The 19,850-nt window shown below is 45.1% G+C and overlaps 1 protein-coding gene across 9 annotated transcripts in view; it reads left to right on the plus strand.

Moving 5' to 3' along the window:
• Positions 1 to 19,850, plus strand: part of NTNG2 (netrin G2) — a 125,052-nt gene that overhangs the window by 3,313 nt on the left and 101,889 nt on the right. For 8 of the 9 annotated variants that reach the window (XM_081897169.1, XM_081897172.1, XM_081897171.1 and 5 more), the window contains exon 2: positions 1,143 to 2,299. In XM_081897169.1, the coding sequence (XP_081753295.1) occupies positions 2,087 to 2,299 (213 nt within the window). In that variant the 5' untranslated portion in view covers positions 1,143 to 2,086. Of the gene's footprint in view, positions 1 to 115; positions 228 to 1,142; positions 2,300 to 19,850 lie in introns of those variants that run through there. The other variant, XM_081897170.1, reaches the window with a different exon arrangement.

A 19,850-nucleotide genomic window follows, 5' to 3' on the forward strand; every position in this document is an offset into this window, starting at 1 on the left:
AAAGGCAGACGTGATGTCAGCAAAGCTTGTAGAGCAATTTCTGTCTCACTTTGCTTCATTATTTCCTCCCCACCCCCAATTTACTCATGACTTTAAAAATAGCAACCAGACTATCTTTCTTTGGGAGTTTATTCTGGGCCAACGCAGTTCAGAAAGGTGCCTCTAAACAGCTAGAGGGCAAAGCAGAGAAGACGGGTCTTGCTTTTTTATCTGACTATCTTGATCAGGTTAGCTTTCAGCCTTTTATTATTATTTTTTAAAGAGGAGAAAAAGCATGCTTACTGAATAGGTGTGCCTTTCCCCCTCTCTTTCTCCCCCCCCCTTCCCTCCTCCCTTGATGTGCATGGAGATGCAACTGAAGATTTTGCATAGAAAAATGTAGACTAACCAATAAATAAATACTCTGCATATCTTATTCAAGTGGTCTTTTCATAGGGTTGAGAAGTTGTAGAAGGGGTGGGAAATTTAGTCTGCAATCAAGGTTTTCTTCAAATGCCACCGTACTTTGTAGAATCTGCAATGGGATTTTGTGTCTCTGTGTGTGTGTTTGTGTGGGAGCAGTTTTGGCTTTGCAATGTGAGTGTTCATATGTGTGTTTTGTTCTTAGTCATTTTGATTTATGATTGAGGGTTTTTGGGTTGTTATTTTTCATATTTTTATAATGGCTCTATTGGAATGGGAGTGGGCAAGACTGCAGAGATGTTGAATTAAAGTCCAGTGAACAACGGGAGAGGTCACTGCTCTTTGTGTATTAGGAGAGCCTTAAATATGATTAGTCCTTCAAATTGTTTTTTTATTAAATTTCATTGTTCAAATAAATCCTCTGCATGGAGGCTGGACTGTGCCTCTGTTTGTCTGGTTATGTTATTTATTTAGCTTGGCTCTTTAAGACTTACCCATTTTCCTATCTGGCCTCCATGCCTTGTCTTGCCTGTTCATGGTCCATTCTTCTTTTTACTTTAGGGGCTGTAATTTTTCCATCTGTCTGTTTATGGTAACAGAGATGTGACAATTCTGAGAAAAGCCTTTGCATAACCCACATATAACATTAACAACCTTGAGAGTTACGCTCTCCCTTAAAACACTCTGTGGGGAACTCTCTTTTGCAGCTTTGACTTTTTCAATTTTTGTTGTGGTTTCAGGCAGTTTTCGCGAAGGAGTTAGCTGCTTTCTCCTTATGTCGTCAAGGAGAAGCAAGAAAAACTCAGGAGGATCCTCAGTCTGTAGCTGGAAGCTTTGGATACTTTGCGATAAAGTTGGTGGAAGCCGGCAGTAGTTTTCTATGAGTGCCTCCCTTCTCTCGAAAGAAGACAAAAGCACACCAGAAAACACCCACAGATATATCCAATTTTTGTTTTTTGTTTTTAAAAATAGGCCACAGCTCCGTCAACAGTGGACAAATTTGCCAAGTCAAATTTCTCTTGAGCCACACACTTACTTTCAAGGAAATTGTACTCCCAAAGATTTGATTAATGTCCTTTCCAAGTTCCATATCATGCTACATTATTTTTTTACATAAAATATTTTTTCCTTAAAATAAAACAAAGCATATTGCAGCTTCAAAGCACTTTAGAAAGCTCCACGTTGTAGCAGATGGGGAAATAAGATTGAAGAAAACTTGATCTAGCCCCAACCGCATTGCCTCCTTCTACTCCCCCCCCTCCACTGATCAAATTTCGTCATAGAATCAGAACTCGATAGTTCTATCGATTGATTGAGGAGAGTCACCTCTAGATATTTTCACACTGATTTGGATGATCATTTATGCACGCACACACACACACACACACACACACACACAATGAAGTTAAGGAAGACTTTTGATGACTGATCAGCAGGCCTGGAAAGGTTTGCCCAAATTCTCTGAACAAGTTCATCTAGAAATGTATTGGCTGTAACAGAGACTTTCTTCTTGCCTAAACACGCATTTCAAGCATCATCACCTGGACCTCCTAAGTGTTTGCTGTTTGTATTAGATGTGGAGTTTCCATGCTGATCCCGAAAGCCTCCCCTTGCCAGGATCTGCCTTGCTCAAAACTTTAGGCATCTCCTTTGCCCAGGATCCTTGCGCTTAGTCACAGCTGCCATGCTGCACCACGCTGCTTTCTTATTGCACTGCCTCCCACTGGTCATGGGACAGTATGACATCTGCAAATCCTGGGTGACCACAGACAATGGGCCAATGTGGGAATTTTACGCTTGCCAACCCAGGGCCGTGCCCATGAAGGAATACGCAACAGTACGAGTGGAGCCATCAGGAATCACCTGCGGGAACCCGCCCCAGAAATTTTGCACTCATGTGAGTAGAAGTATTTATATTTTCTCATAGCAAGAGCTGTCAAAGTGAAACTAATGTGTCTTAAGGATCCTCAAGATCAGACACAAAGTTGTGTGAAGAGGGTAGGGTAAGTCAAGATATTGGGTTGTATTTAAAAAAGTAATTGAAATGAATGGGTTGTGTACAACATTGGTTAGAGCAGGCCCATTTAAATGAAAAGACATGACTAACTTAAGTTTATCAATTTCAGTGGGTCTATTTTCAGTAGTCAGATACAGCCCATTCTTTCAGAAGGGACCATGAGTGAGTGATACATCACTTGCTTTGCCTGCTCAAAGTCCCAGGTTCAGAAGGAAACTGTTCTGTACTGAGTCAGGCTATTGGCTCATCTAGCTCAATATTGTCACCATGGACAGTGGCTCTCCATGGTTTCAGACTGGGGGTATTTCATCTGTACCTGGAGTTGCAAGGGATTCCACCTGGAACTGTTTTGCATGTAAAGCAGACACTCTTCCACCAACGTATGACCCTTTTGCCCCCATAATGGTATCTTCAGGTGCAGCTGGGAAAGATTCCTATCTGAAATCCAGGAGAGCAGCTGCCAGTCAGTGTAAGCAATATTAGGCCAGATAGGCCAATGGTCTGACTAAGTAAAAGGCATCTTCTTATGTTCAAAAGGCACAACACTGTCTATTAAAATAAGTGGAGGGTAAATGATTGGTTTAAAACGGGGGCAGGGGTGGAATTTGTATTTGTATTTCACAAACCTTTCAAACAAATGATATACGGACAGAAGGGGGAGGGCCATAGTTCAGTGGTAGAGCATGTGTTTTGGTTCCTGAAGTCCTGGGTTCAGACTCTTGAGATCTCCAAGTAGCACGTTATGAGGAAAACCTTTTTTTGCACTGTAAATCATTGTAGGAAACTTTGAGTTAGATGGCCTGGCTCAGTATAAGGCAGCTTCACCTGCTCCCCTTGGCAGGGAGGTAGTCTGGGCATAAGATCGCTTCCCCTACTGTTATTACTGATGTACCTAATAGTTTGTGTTGTGCTCCTGATTTTAACTCTGTCTGACCTTGACCAAAGTCATCAGGGCCTTCATTAAAGATAAAGCGTTGCTAGCCCTTTCGGCTAACTGTATTGTCTCCTTTATGGGAACATGCATTGAGTGGTACTGGGAGGTAAGCTAGGTAGGTGCTTTTCCCACTAGTGTCATTTAACCATCCTGCCTGGCTGAGGTCTAAGACATTTTGCAAAAGCATTAGGTTTTGTGCATGCTAACATAAAGCCCAGGGCATACGGACATTATCTTACCCGCCTCTCACTCACTGAAAAGCGATGTACACACCATAAATTTCAAGCAGATTTCCCCCAAAGCATATCAGGATCTGTAGTTTACCCCTTACAGATTTACAATTCCCGGCACCCTTAACAAATTTATACTTCCCGGGATTCTTGCCATGAGTTTTCAAAGTATGGTTGGTGTGCAGCTAGGACTGGGAAGAACCAGGTTCAAATCCCCACTCACTGGGTACCTTCAGCCAGTCGCTATCTCTCAGCCTAACCTACCTCATAGTGTTGCTGACAAGGTAAAATGAAAGGGAGGACTATGCTTGGGAGGGAAGCAGGGTATATAACAGACACAGTGATCTTTTCCCAATATATTTTGGACATGCTTAACCAATCATCTTAATACTTCAGTTCAAGCACAGATACAGAACTTGTCCTGCCCTGGTCAAACTTATATTTAAAAAAGAAAACAGCAGCAGCACAGGGGTGTACCTGGTGCAGTCATTTTGCTGAGGCAAAGGAAGTCTATGTTAGTGCTTTGATGGGAGATCTGCCTCAGGTACTCATGCAGAGCTACTGTAAAGAAAAGTGAGATGAATGAATAAAATGGAACTAGGTTTTGTTGAGTTTGGACACACTGACTGATTTTGCAAGATCAGCCCTTGGCCAAGCCTAAGCACCTGTGCCTGAAACAACAGCAGATGGCTTCTCTGTTCACTCCTGCTTCCCTTTTCCAGTTTCCCTATGTATCAGATTTTAGCTTGAAAGCTCCTTGGGGCAGGGTCTTATCCTTTTGTACTCTGTAAAGTACCATACACCAGTGGTGCTTTATATAATTAAATCAATGCTTCAAAGCTCATGGGAAAGCCAATTCATGTTAACCTTACAGTGTAGAATATAGTTGTGTGAAACCAGCCCAGTTTTGGTTTTCTATCTGCTTATTTGTATTTCCAGCTCTTTGTGGGCACTTCAGCCCATGCTGGATGTGGGAAAGGGCTGTAGCTCCATGGCAGAGCATCTGCTTTCCAAGCAGAAGGCTCCAGGCTGAATCCCTGGAATCGTGTCCAAGTAGAGCTGCCTCAAATCCTGGAGAACCTCTGTCAGTCATAGTAGAAGACAGCTTCTTGTGTTCCTGTCTTAGGTCTGGCCATATCATTCCACATAAATAAATACTTAAAGCACTGAGGTCACCATAAACAATTCCATTTTTATGGAAGAAATTTAGTCCATCCTACTGTCAAGCCCTTTGCTAGTTCAATAAAGCCATTGAGGGGAATTGCTGCAGCTCAGGGATAAAGCAGCTAGGGCTGGGAATACCCCCTGTCTGAAACCCTGGGCTGCTGCTGCCAGTCCGTGTAGTCAATACTGAGCTAGATGGACCAGGGTCTGTCTCATTATAAGCAGCTTCCTGTGTTCCTGAGTTCAGATGTTGTGTCTGCAGGACAACTTTATTATGAGTGACAAAGGAGTATTCATACATCTATGAAACTGATACGTGTGTGTGTGTGTGTGTGTGTGTGTGTGTGTGTGTGTGACATTCTTTGCTTTGCTTCACTTTTCCTGTTGTGAAATTAGAAGGCTAATAATAATGAACTATTTTCCTTGATGGAGCTGGTAAATAGAGGCATGTTTATGAAGTTACTGCTTTATACCAGGCATAGGCAAACTTGGCCCTCCAGATGTTTTTGGCCTACAACTCCCATGATCCCTAGCTAACAGGACCAGTAGTCAGGGGTGATGGGAATTGTAGTCCCAAAAATATCTGGAGGGCCGAGTTTGCCTATGCCTGTTTTATGCACTACTTTCAAGGAGCGCTATTAATACCTCATTAAGTAATGCAACAGTCTTGCAAATCAATCTATAAAAGCTATGAGCCCATGGAAAAAGAATTACTAACCTGCCTGTCTACACATGTGCTTAAGCTAGTTCTTTCAGAGGTACTGAATTGCCTGAAATAAAAAGGGGAAAAGCCATCCAGTTCACAAAAAACTTTCTCCAACTGGAGGCAAACCTTACTTGCCACAGGGCAGCGGGCACACGGCTTCTGACAAGCTTGCCACGGGACATGCCCAGCCGTTCATTTGTTTTTCACACCATTCATCAATCTGCCAGAAACTCGGCTGCATGAAGGCAAGTTGACAAAAATTTGGGGTCCTATTTAAGATGCCTGAATGGCAGAGGGACTGATCCTGATCAAGGGAACACAATCTGTGAGGGATTTAAAAAAAATGTGAGTGCTCTTGTGCAGCTCCTGTTCATTTCAATTGTGTGTGTGTGTGTTGCAAGAGAACTTCCCCATGGATTTCATCCCATGTTAATTTGCGTGAAGTGAGGAACGAAACTATTCAGATTTCCTAGCTCTGGGCACCAGGATGTCCTGGGTCAGCTTTGACTCTGCTTGTCTTCCTGTAACACATAAATGGTACAGCCTCAGCAAAATGGTACTGAGGGCGAGAGTGCTGCCTTGCATAACTTAAGGCACAAAGATAATGATCACCCAAGGATCAAAGGTAGAACTCAGAAAAACCTAAAGGTCGGTTTTAGATCTCATTATCAGCTAGGGGCTGCTGAATAATGGATGGAGAGGAGCATTAAGGGCAGATTTTTTCCCCTTCCTTTTTTAAAAAAAGAGAATTTATTGAACACCAGGCCTGTGTCTTTGTTGCCAAGCATTAAGAACCAGTGTTCGAAATGCTTGACATTTATTGGCTGTAATTACAGGCTGGGGGAGGAAAAAGAAGAAGACAATGATTTAATTTGGCTTGCTGGGTTTTGGTCTCTTAATCTGTTTTCAGTACTGTGGCTGAACTTTGAGGAGGTGAAGTTGTAACTGCGGAAAGAGCTCCCAAGCACATGCAGAGTGTAATTATCTCTGCAGGAAGATCAGAAGAGCTCTGCTGGATCAGACCAAAGACCCATCTAGTCCAGCCTTCTGTCCTCACAGTGGCCATCAAATGCCCCAGGAGGAAACCTGTAAGCAGGACGTGAGTGGAAGAGGCCTCTCCAAAGCTGCAGTTTCCATTCCATGTTTGGGGAATTTTGCTGGGCGTGGCTGGACCCTGATAGATTTATCTAGGAAATGAGGCCTTAGAGAGGGCAAGCCCAGGCATCTGGTTGGCCTCTGTGAGAATGGGATGCTGGACTAAGATGGGCGACTAGCCTGATCCAGCAGACTCTTCTTAAGTTCTTAAGCCAACTGAACTGGCTGGTGCAGGAGAAACTTCATGAGCACGTATCAAGGAGCAGAAGTAACAGGTCTCCAAACATCCTATTTATTGAATATTCATAATGATTTGTACTTTGATGCTGCTGGGGTGATCACATGTGATTATACTTTCAATACTGTTTGCGCCTGCAAAAGTTTTGAGGCAGTCATTTCTAGTCAATGCTTATTCTGTAACTTCCTGCTGAAAAAATCCTATCACTTTTTATTTCACAAATGTTTCTGGTTTATTATGGTTGAAGAACATGCTGCAGAATACATTCATCATAGAATACCAGTCTCTAGGAGCCCAGAGCCGATAACAGCTTATGGTCACATCCACACTATACATTTAAAGCACATTAAAGTAAAGGTAAAGGGACCCCTGACCATTGGGTCCAGTCGTGGCCGACTCTGGGGTTGCGGTGCTCATCTCAATTTATTGGCCGAGGGAGCCGGTGTACAGCTTCCGGGACATGTGGCCAGCGTGACTAAGCCGCTTCTGGCGAACCAGAGCAGCGCATGGAAATGCCGTTTACCTTCCCGCCAGAGCGGTACCTATTTATCTACTTGCACTTTGACATGCTTTCAAACTGCTAGGTTGGCAGGAGCAGGGACCGAGCAATGGGAGCTCACTCCGTCATGGGGATTCGAACCGCCGACCTTCTGATCGGCAAGCCCTAGGCTCTGTGGTTTAACCCACAGCACCACCCACGTCCCTTAATGCACATTACTTCCCTCAAATAATCCTGGCAACTGGTAGTTTGCTAAAGGTGCTGAGAACTGTAGCTCTTTGAAGGGTAAACTGCAGTTCCCAGAATTATTGGGGGAAAGCCATGCACAGTGGTACCTCGGGTTACAGACACTTTAGGTTACAGATGGTTCAGGTTACAGACTCCGCTAACCCGGAAGTAGTACCTCGGGTTAAGAACTTTGCTTCAGGATGAGAACAGAAATTGTGTGGTGGTGGCATGGCAGCAGTGGGAGGCCCCATTAGCTAAAGTGGTGCTTCAGGTTAAGAACAGTTTAGGCTAAGAACAGACCTCCAGAATGAATTAAGTTCTTAACCTGAGGTACCAACGTACTTTAAATACAAGGTGTGATTGTGGCATAAGTGAGATCCAGACATCTCAAAACATCTTGCTTCCTGGAGCAAGGGATAAAATGGTGCCATTCTCCACTCCCATACAAAATGGCTGTACAGTGGTACCTCGGGTTAAGAACTTAATTCGTTCCGGAGGTCCGTTCTTAACCTGGAACTTTTCTTAACCTGAAGCACCCCTTTAGCTAATGTGGCCTCCTGCTGCTGCCTTGACACTGGAGCACGATTTCTGTTCTCATCCTGAAGCAAAGTTCTTAACCCGAGGTACTATTTCTGGGTTAGCGGAGTCTGTAACCTGAAGCACCTGTAACCTGAAGTGTATGTAACCTGAAGCATCTGTAACCTGAAGCGTATGTAACCCAAGGTACCACTGTACTGGCCATTGAATCTTAGGTTGACACTGTAAATGAGGCAGTATCTTCTGTTGGATTTGAGGCAGCAGACTAGCTTCAAGAGCAGACCACATGGCACACTCAGCACTGGCAGAGGAAGGTGGGTACGGGGGGGGGGCACACCGCTCCAGGTGTCATCCCTAAGCAGGGGTGACATTTGGTGCTCCGCCTGCCTGCGACTTGGACTCCCATGCCTCCCGTGAGCCATTGGGGGAAGGGGTGGGGAGAGCTGCTGCTCTGCTTTGCCGGTTCCTTCCTCTCCCCTTCCTGCTCGCCTGCCTCCTTCCCATCCTCTTTTTATATATATATATATATATATACATACATATACATACATATACATACATATATATATATATATATATATATATATATATATATTATTAAGGTTTTTGCATTACAAAAAATAAAGAAAAAGAAAAAATACAAAATAAAAATTGTTAAAAACAATCAATCTTTCCATCACATTATTTTTCATTTACTTCTTTCTCGGACCTCCTCATACCTCCCTTTTTTGTATTCCAATTCAAATTATTAGTTCAGCAATTTCTTTCCCTCTTTATGCTACCCAAATCTTTATTCTTAGATTATTACAATCTTGAATTTTTACTTATATAAACCCATTTTTTTCGTATTCTTTTAACCCATCACAGCTAGAAACCACTTACAGTAATTCCAATCCAACATTATTCTAAAATTCATTAATTTTGCAATGTCTCTGAAATAGTCTTTAAATTTCTTCCAGTCTTCTTCCACTGACTCTTCTCCCTGATCTCGGATCCTGCCGGTCATTTCCGCCAATTCCATGTAGTCCATCACCTTCATCTGCCATTCTTCCAAAGTGGGTAGATCTTGTGTCTTCCAATATTTTGCGATAAGTATTCTTGCTGCTGTTGTGGCATACATAAAGAAAGTTCTATCATTCTTTAACACCGATTGGTCAACTATGCCCAGAAGAAAGGCCTCTGGTTTCTTCAAGAGGGTATATTTAAAAACCTTTTTCAGTTCATTATATATCGTCTCCCATTTCCCATTCTCTCCTCTGCCTGCCTGCCTCCTCCAGCTGGGAGCGTGGCGCAGCAGTTCCCCCCTTCCCCTGACGGCTGGCGGTAGGCGTGGGAGTCGCGGGCGGGCAGTGTGCTGTTGCCCTGTGCTCCGAGCTGGAGGAGACAGGCAGGCAGGGGAGAGGACGGGAAGGAGGCACGCGAGCAGGAAGGGGAGAGGAAGGAAGCAGGATCAGTGGGCCACTATCCTGCACCTGGGAAGGCACCTCTTCGCCCCTTGGGAACGCACCTGCTTTGGGCAGTGTGGGCATATGCTCCGCCACCGACACTCAGCTCTCTCCTCCAATTCTACCCCTCACGATCTGCCACCTGAGGCAGTTGCCTCATTCTTCTTATTGGTAAGGCGGGTCCTGGTGACATGTCCTCCATGCTCTGGTAACTTTCAGATTGCAATGTGCTCTACATCTGGCTGCCTTTGAAGATGACTTGGGAACTTTGACTGATCCAAAATGCAGCGGCTGTCAGGGCTTCTATTTCAGATGAATTGCTTGCCAGTTTGCTTCTGGGCCCTATTCAATGTGTTCGCATGAATGTTTAAAGCCGTAAATGAGCCAGGCCCCAATTATCTGAAACAGCACCTTCTTTCGTACAGACTGTTTAGTTGTTAAGGTAATTCTTCTACCCTCATGGAGCTAAGAAGAGACCTAGGAGAGGGCATTATCTGGGGCAGCTTCTAAACCATAGAATTCTCTTTTCTGCAGAGGTGTGCCTGGCACCTTAATTATGTAGTTTCCTTTGTATGCTGAAGACACACCTTTTTCTCCTGCCCTTTGACACCCAAGATATATCTTTCTATTATTCATCCTATTCTCCTGACTGTAATTAGTCTCAACTGATTTTAATATTGTATTCTTAAAATATTGCAACCTGCCCTGGTATGTCATGGTGAGAGGCAGGTAAGAATTGAATAAATCGTCATCTTGCGCCTTGGTGCGGATTAGTTGCCATATCTCCTTTCCTGATCTTCATCTGACCAGCTTAGATCTTATGGTGGAAGGGGTCAGTTGAGTCACCTTTGACCATGTGTTTCCCTACCCCTTCACCCACACTTCTGCGCAATAAGAATTTTTGTTTTCAATTATGGTTTTAAGTGATGTCTTAATGTTCTTTAGTAGCTTTAATTGAATGAACACACACACACACACACACACACCCCCCAATCTGGGACCTTGCAGTGAAACAAACAAATGTAAATATTTCCAATGAATAAGAATGACAACTTTGGGGCTGCATTTGCTGATGGAGGGTGTGTAAAGGGTCATAAATAAAGTCAGGGCAAGTGTGCTGCAGGCTGCATGGACTGGAAACACAGCCTTGCATTTCAAAATATCCCATTGTAGGCAGGCTTTGAACGTATGAAGGGTTTTTCCCCTCCTCTTCTTCTGTTCTTTCGCTCTCATCCAACCCTGGCATGAAAGACATAAAGGGCAGGAATCAATCTGCCTTCACACACACACACACACACACCCTTTAACATATTTCCCCCTTAAATATTAATTGTTGCCTTTTATTCCACCTGGCTCAGAGCTCGGCAGGAGAGGCATTTGATTTACCATTCACAAGCCTGGCTTTGTTTAAAGGGTCAAAAAAGAAACAGCAAAAAAGAATAGCCTCAGAGTTCTTTTGCGGCTACACAGTCTTACAACTGAGGTGAGCCACACACACAGGCTCACAGAGCAGCAAACTTCACCTGAAAGGATCTCTCCCCTCCCCACCTCAATACCTGCATTTGAAGATTGACAAAGAGCCTTTGATAGCAGGGTTTATATCACTGTGGCAGGTTCTGCTCCCCCCTCTCATGTCCCAAAATTATAGTTAATTTCCTTTGTACCATAGAACTCAGTGGTCTCTACCAATAAGTGGACAGTTACTTGCTACATTAGCATAGTCCATGGATGGGGAACCTCAGGGCCTGGGGGCCAAATTCTGCCCTCCAGGATTCCAGTCCAGCCTACGAGCTTATAAAACCTCAACAAAGACATTTCACTCTTCATTTCTGTTTCAGCAGAAACTCAAACTTCTGTGGCTCGTAGAAGCCAGCAAGCCTCCTCAGCCCTCCTTGGGCAACATTGGAGAGAGATGTCCCTTTTTAGTGTTATTGTTATTATTTGCACTTCTGCAAATGTGAGCGTTCCCCCCGAGCATGCAAACATATCCATGTCTCTCTTTTTCCCCTCTGTTGTCCTATTTTGGATCATTGCGGGGTGCCTAGTATTCAAGGTTACTCTTGTGTGCGATGGGACTTTCAGTGCTCCAACAGAACTTTCAAGGCCCTAGAGAATCAGGACCCACCTCCCCGCCAAATGCAAACTTTTCTGGGTGGGATTTGAAAAATGGAGTGGGGTAAAAAGGTAAAGGGACCCCTGACCATTAGGTCTAGTCGTGGCCGACTCTGGGGTTGCAGCACTCATCTCGCTTTACTGGCCGAGGGAACCGGCGTACAGCTTCCGGGTCATGTGGCCAGCATGACTAAGCCGCTTCTGGCAAACCAGAGCAGCACACGGAAACGGCGTTTACCTTCCCGCCAGAGCGGTACCTATTTATCTACTTGCACTTTGTGCTTTCAAACTGCTAGGGTGGCAGGAGATGGAGTGGGGTAGGCCATAGCAATTGCTGAGGACTTAGAGAGGGAGAAAATTCCTCTGTGAAGCGACCTTCCAAGTTCTGGAGCCCATTCTATTCACATCTGGCTGCTCTTTCCACTCCACAGCGCATCCTTGCTGCTTATTAACGCCAAGGGTTTTGTTTTCACAGTTCTTGAACTTCTTCTTGTTCCTGTCAATGCCCTTCAGGCAGGGACACCTTAAAAATGAATTGTAAATTTCACATAAGATGAGAAGGAGGGAAGGAAGAAGGGAGAGAGAGAGAGTACGTATGCCAGACAACAAATCGAATGTGTCCGTGATTGAAAATGAATGAGAAACTGTCCACCAAAAATACCTGTGCAGATGTAGCACATTTATGGTATGGCTAAAAGAAAAGAACTTTTATATGCAGACTTGCCCAAGTTGCATAATTTTGGACCCACTGCAGATTTTCACTTTTCTTGGCACAGAATTTTAATGTGTTTATTTAATGTAGCTGGGATGGTGGTGGTGGCTTCTGGCCCCGAGCCCACCGACCATATTTCTATTGCAGGCCTGTTTGTATTAGCATGTCTGTGAATGAATCTCTCGTCCCTTGTGCAGATGGTGCTTCTTTGATACAGGAATGGAGCTCTTAGCATTATTGATGGGAAGGAGGAGCAGAGGAGTCTTTTGGTGGTGTCAGCAAGCTTTATTTTACCAGTAAATGGAGGCTGTTAATTTTGGCCCCAGTGTGTGGAAGATGCTGAGGGAAATGAGTGGGAAGCAGAGTGGGTGGCAGTGGGAGAGGGGGAGTATTTGCTTGTTTACCTATTAGTGATGCATTCACCTAAATTTTGTTCCACTTTTTGAAAAACCTTTCCTAATTTTGCCAAACAACTCTACAGTGCTTTCATATTAATACCATTTCTTGTTTTCATTTTACATGTTTCTGGAGGTGTTGGGATTTCTCTCCGCTTGTAGAAACACAGATGTAATGTGCAAGGGAATTGGAGTTCTCAATCAGTACTATATGTGTGTACTTGAGCTATGCATGTGAGCTCCCAGTCTGATTCAGGGCCTGATCCATCCTGGATCTGATTCAGGGGCCTTGCACATTCATACGGATGGAAGATGGCAGGGAAGGAGACGTGCCTCTTCCTCCAACCTCCCCCAGTATATTTAATCAGGGTTGAAAACCCTAATTAAACATGTAGTTGGGAGTGGGAGAAGGTGTACACAGGTTACCTTGGTGTCCTTCTCATTCTTCTCCTCACCACTAGACCACCCATCTTTTGACAGCCCTGGATCACTCCATGCAGTCTGTTCCAACCCAGAGTGACCCAGGGCTGCTGATGCAGACAAATCCCATGTTGACTCAAATCAGACCAGTGCACAGCCCCAGTATGTGCTCCACTCTAAAAAGAAACAAAGTTTTAAAAAAACCTATGTTTTAGCATAGGGCTGGCGAAGGGCCCATGGATCAAATGTGATCCTCCAGGCAACTCTTATCTGGCCCTTGGGATACTGCTCAGGCCACACCCACTTCTCAGGCCACTGCCGCCCCTCAAGAACTATGCTCTGCATCCTCCTCAAGTGCCCCGACATGTGCTGTTGAACTGAGATAATGTTTCTTGCTTGCCTGGAAGGCAATAGAGAGATGTTTACATGTCTTGCATGCATGTGACTTTTGGGTGGCAGGTGACCTGCCTCAAACCCAACACATATAGACAGAGGCTCTTATGTGTAAGTTAGAAAGACATCACTATTCAAGCAAGTAACTGTACAGGCTTAATAGTGGACACAAGAGTTTAAGAGGTTTGATTCAAGGCAAAGCATTCAGAACTGGACAGCAGCAAGTAAGGTGTCCCAACAGCTTCCATGCATTGCTCCACCCACCAAGCTTTTAAAGAAAAGGCATGATATGTTCACTCACAACACATGCTCACTTTGCAAGAATGTTTGCAGCATATTGCCCTTTGGTGTGGATAGGTCAGTTCTCATCTGCAGAGATAGTGCCTGAGTCTAAGTGAAGAAGCTTCACCCTCCTGTTCTGACTCCCACCTCCTGAGTTGCCTCTCCCCTTGGTTACCCATAACGATAAAGGGGCCCCTGGCCGTTGGGTCCAGTTGAGGACGACTCTAGGGTTGCAGCACTCATTTAGCTTTATGGGCCAAGGGAGCCGGTGTACAGCTTCCGGGTCATGTGGCCACATGACTAAGAAGCTTCTGGTGAACCAGAGCAGCGCACGGAAACGCTGTTTACCTTCCTGGCAGAGCAGTACTTATTTATCTACTTGCACTTTGGCGTGCTTTCAAACTGCTAGGTTGGCAGGAGAGGGACCGAGCAATGGGAGCTCACCCCGTCGCGGGGATTCGAACCGCCAACGTTCTGATCGGCAAGTCCTAGGCTCTGTGGTTTAATCCACAGCGCCACCCACATCCCACAGCTCTCCACAATTTCCATTAAGATTGCCAGAAGGCCAGAGAGAAGAGCCAGCATCCCTGCTCTTCTTTCCAAAGTGACTAGAGTTGAGGCACACCAAAGTGAGCCCCCTCCTTCAACGCTGGTTCCTACCAATCAGCCCTTCCCCATACCCTCCTCCTGCATTGTGACTTGCCAACCCCATGCCTTATCCTGATATCACTGTGGGGCTCATGGCAGTAGGAATGTTTCTAGTGTGCAAAAGTAAGAACCATATATGTTGCTCCACCACTTTTGCTTCAGGCTTGCCAATGTTTTGTTGTTGTTTAGTCATTCAGTCGTGTCCGACTCTTTGTGACCCCATGGACCAGAGCACGCCAGGCACTACTGTCTTCCACTGCCTCCCGCAGTTTAGTCAAACTCATGCTGGTAGCTTCGAGAACACTGTCCCACCATCTTGTCCTCTGTCGTCCCTTTCTCCTTGTGCCCTCCATCTTTCCCAACATCAGGGTCTTTTCCAGGGAGTCTTCTCTTCTCCTGAGGTGGCCAAAGTATTGGAGCCTCAGCTTCAGGATCTGTCCTTCCAGTGAGCACTCAGGACTGATTTCCTTCAGAATGGATCGGTTTGATCTTCTTGCAGTCCATGGGACTCTCAGGAGTCTCCTCCAGCACCATAATTCAAAAGCATCAATTCTTCGGCGATCAGCCTTCTTTATGGTCCAGCTCTCACTTCCATACATCACTACTGGGAAAACCATAGTTTTAACTATACGAACCTTTGTTGGCAAGGTGATGTCACCAATGTTTTACCTTTGACCATAGCTACCTCTGACCCTACCCAGCACTGGCGTGCAGCCCCATGTATGTTGCCTAGAAGGAAATCTGTCTCATGGGGGGGGGATCGTAATCCCTGCTTTAGCACAAAAATGGTAAAAACAGAGATCTTTTTGAAGCTGAATTCTACACCAATATTTGAATGTGTGAATTCCAACAGGTTTGCAACATCCACATAGCCCCACTGCTTGTGTTTCTCTGCCATGGCAGTTTCTAAACTCTCCAAAACCTGAACAGCTCTTGAAGATGTTAGAATTACTTATTTGTTGTGTCTGTGCCCTGCTTGTCCTCCAAGGAGCCTGCAGCAATAGCTGAACGCTTCCCAGCTAGTCTCTCAGCTTTCCAGGGAGTACTCAAGGCCAGAATTGCATAGCATTTCAGAAGCAGAATTGTGTCTAATGTTTTCAAGCCATGAACCCCCCAGTTGTGCCAATGTCTGTGCTATCAATTACTGTTTTATGTGAATGGCTACTGTTAAAAATGTCATTATCACTGTTTGAAGTCTTTTCAAACTTAGTCTGGTTTCTAACCAATACACTGCACTGGCTCTGTGATGAAACTGTCTTAGAATTGTCAAGCATGAAAGCGTTTGGATATCACAGGATTTGGGATGTTGTGGTATGAAGGTTTGGGATCTGCTAGAGCGGGCAATGCCAACCTTTCTAGGCCTTTGTACACATCTGGCTGCCTTCCACCAAATCAGACTGAAAAAGGTTCCCAACCCCTGCTGTAAATCAAGAGGCAGGTGTGAGCTGGAAAGAACAGTTTCAAATGGATTGATTTCCATCAATCACTTTGGCTTTAAAAGCTGAAGAGGGTAAAGTGACTGTGTGTCACTATTAGGGATGGGTGAATCTATCAATTTCGTCTCTGTTGGTTTCTCCGTTTTCCAATCAAAGATTCAGTTCTCCACCTTTCTGCGGCAATGTGTGAATTTTGTTTTAAAAAGAATCATCATGGAAACCAACATTTTAGGGATGATCTCCTAATAAGCACATTAAATTGTGTGCAGTTTTGTCTAATGTACTTTCGAAGGGGAAGCTGTGTTTCATTTGTTCAAGACATAAAATTAGGTGGTTTCTTATTAAAATACAGTGGTACTTTGGTTTACAAACTTAATCTGTTCCGGAAGTCTGTTCTTAAACCAAAGTGTTCTTAAACCAAGGTGTGCTTTCCCATAGAAAGTAATGCAAAATGGATTAATCCGTTCCAGACTTTTAAAAACCCCCCTAAATCAGCAATTTAACATGAATTCTACTATCTAGCAAGACCATTAATCCACAAAATTAAAGCAATAATCAATGTACTGTATTGAATATTGTACAATGTACTGTACAATAAAACAGTATTGTAGATGATAAAAATGAAAATTAAAAAATTTCTTACCTGCACTGATTATAGTCATTGTTTGGATAGGGGGGCTTTTATTCATTTCTGCAGTCAGTCAGTCAGTCAGTCAGTCAATCAATCAATCAATCAGTAGCTGAACTGGGATCCACACAGATTGCCCCCCCCCCACGCTGCTGTGGGAAATGCTCCCTAGATCGTGCACCTCCCGCAGCAGCATTGGGGGGGTTGCACTCCCGCAAACCAGCGGGTGGGTGGGTGTGCAGCTTCCCTCCCTTGCAGCTGCAGGAAACGCTCTCCTGCCGCCGTGGCACGGGGGGAGTTGCGTACCTGCAAACCAGCTAGTTGGCGGGCTCACAACTTCCCTCCCTTGCGGCTGCGGGAAATGCCATGATGACCCCTTTCTCAGCTGCCGAACAACAGAAGTGTGGCACTCAAAACGGAAGTGCACCCCCAAACAGAATACGTTCAGATTTTTAAAAAAGTTCCCTAGCTGGAACACCTTCTTCCAGTTTTGAAGTGTTTGTGCAGGCCCGTCTTACCCATAGGTGCTAGGGGTGCAGGGCTCTCAGGGCACCAGGCCAAGAGTCCGGGGCCTGAGAGTTGAGTCCTGGGAAGAGCCCGCCTGTAAATTGGAGTGCCACGGTGGGCTCTTCTGCTGTGGGCGGCTCTGCACTGCGAGTTCGGGGGCGACCAAGCCAGTGAGACGCTGAGACAGCCAGCTGGCTCCACCCTCCAGGGACTGGGCAACTGGGGGGGTGCTGGGCAGATCTTTGCACCCCGGCACCGCATATGCTTAAGACAGCCCTGTGTTCATGTTCCAGTATGGTGTAGTGGTTAAGAGTGGTAGTCTTGTAATCTGGGGAATTGGGTTCGAGTCTCCGCTCCTCCACATGCAGCTGCTGGGTGACCTTGGGCTAGTCACACTTCTCTGAAGTCTCTCAGCCCCACTACCCTTCGGGTAGTGATAAAGCAGGATATCAAATCCAAACTACTACTATTACTACTACTCTTCTTCTTCTTCTTCTTCTTCTTCTTCGTCTTCTTCAAATAGTTCATGAACTAGGCTGTTCGTAGACCGAGGTACCACTGAACAAACAAAATCAAATTTCTCCCCGTCTCTAGTCACAATTATGAGTTCCTTGTACCAAATTGCCTCCTAATATGGCCATGTAATTCACTGCTGCTGAATTTGACATTTGTGTTGAGGACACCTTTCTGACTGTTGCCTCTTGAAGTTCTGTGTTTTTTTGTTTTGTTTCCTTTATCTATTGCTGGCAGGAGAAGGTTTTCTCTTCTACCCCAAAGGTTGATTCTGGCCACTCTGGAATTTGAGTCGGAGAACATACAAAAGGATCCAAAAGGAAGTGCCACTCTAGGTCTTAAATTAGAACATGCTGTGTATATTGAGTTTCCCCCACACAAGCCTTAGTTAAAACAGTTCAATGATCTATTTTATACTGCCTAAAGCTGGACTCGGTCTAACAGGAAAATTGGATCCCTCTGAACAGCAGAGCCTGCTCAGAAAAGAGACAGAAAAAACACAGTCTGCTCTTATTTGAAGACACTGAGGCAGCAAAGCCATTTAAAACCCCTTTAAACACCACATGGTATTCTTTCCCCAAAGTTTAGCTTTTAATAAGGGCATGTATAAGAAATGGAAGAAAGGGCAGATCACAAAGGAGGAGTATACACAAGTAGCCAGCAGTTGCAGGGCGAATGTCAGGTAGGCTAAAGCTCAGAATGAGCTCAGACTTGTAATAGTTAAATATAATGAAAAAGGTTTCTTCAGTTATGTTTGAAGCAAGAATAAGCAAGTAGTCCTCTGTCTTCTGCATGGAGAAGACAGAAATGCATTTAAATCATAGCTGTTGAATGTGGTTAAGTGAGAAAAGTGTGATGCACAAATTTAAGACCACTCTGCTCTTTAATAGTACTTCATGTGTCCGAGGCAGCGTGGTCCAGCACATGACCCATGGGCAACATGTGGCTCTCAAGACCCTTTTTTTGGCAGCTCTTGCTAAGTACCAAAGAAGCATCACCAGCAGCAATGGGATTCCAAACACCTGGGGTCAGGACCTTGCAGAGCCAGGCAGAGGCCCAGGCCAGGTAGATAATGTCCCCTCCCCTTTTTTTTTTACCCTGGGGATAACTGAAGTCTTATAAATAAGTAAGTATATAAATAATTTTCACAAAGGTTATGCTGACAAATAATTTTATTTCAAGGCTTGAACCATATCTGCATATAAAGACAAAATGGGAAATATGCTGACCGAGGCCCCCTTTGGAATCGGAGGCCCGGGCCAAGTGGCCCATATGCCCCCCCACCCCCCGGTCTGGGCCTGCCTGGGGTACCTCCCCTCCTCCCATTAACAACAGGCAGCAGCAATGAATCGTTGGTGTCAGAATCGTTGGCAGCAACAATGAATCTATGGTGTCAAAGTCCTGCCTTCCCACTTTCCCAGCTGTGGGTGTGCAAGGTGATTGGATGTGGCAGACTTTTGGTAGCAGGGGTTCTGCCTAATCAGCTATGGCATGGGTAGGCAAACTAAGGCCCTGGGGGCCAATCGCCTTCTAAATCCGGCCTGCGGACAGTCCGGGAATCAGCGTGTTTTCACATGAGTAGAATGTGTCCTTTTATATAGTCCGGCCCCCAACAAGGTCTGAGGGACAGTGGACTGGCCCCCTGCTGAAGAGGTTTGCTGACCTCTGAGCTATGGTGTGCCACAAGGTATCTTTAGCTATCCCCACCGGCTGGGGCTCCTGCTGCTACAGCCGTCTCTCTGTTCTTCCTATGGCTGGGTCTGGAGGAGAGGAGGCAAATGTCTGATGGCTGTGGCTGAATGGCTCTAGGGCACCTGCAGGGCAGGGCTGAGGCTGGGCAGCTCCTCCACCATGGCCTCTTTGCCCTGCATTGCCTTGTTTTCCTTCCTTTCCACCTGGGGGCTTGGACCTTACAGATGAGCTTAAGAAGGGCATATGTAAGAAATGGAAGAAAGGGGAAATCACAAAGGAGCAGTATGCACTAGTAGCCAACAGTTGCAGGGGGGGAGTCAGGCAGGCTAAAGCTCAGAATGAGCTCAGGCTTGCAATAGAGGATAAAAATAATTTTTAAAAACGGTTTCTTCAGCTATGTCCGAAGTTAGAGGAAGAACAAGCAAGTGGTAGGTCCTCTTCATGGAGAAGACGGAGAAATGTTGGTGGGTGACAGAGAAAAGGCAGAACAACTCAACATCTACTTTGTCTCTGTCTTCACCCAAAAGGAAAGTGATGCCCAAGAAGGTGATAAGGAAGGAGCTGCAGCCCAAGATAGTAAAAGAGGTAGTAAGGGAACACCTAGCTAATTTAAATGA

The sequence above is a fragment of the Podarcis melisellensis genome, assembly GCF_964234715.1.
Source record: "Podarcis melisellensis genome assembly, chromosome: Z".
In the NCBI taxonomy this organism is placed as follows: Eukaryota; Metazoa; Chordata; class Lepidosauria; order Squamata; family Lacertidae; genus Podarcis; species Podarcis melisellensis.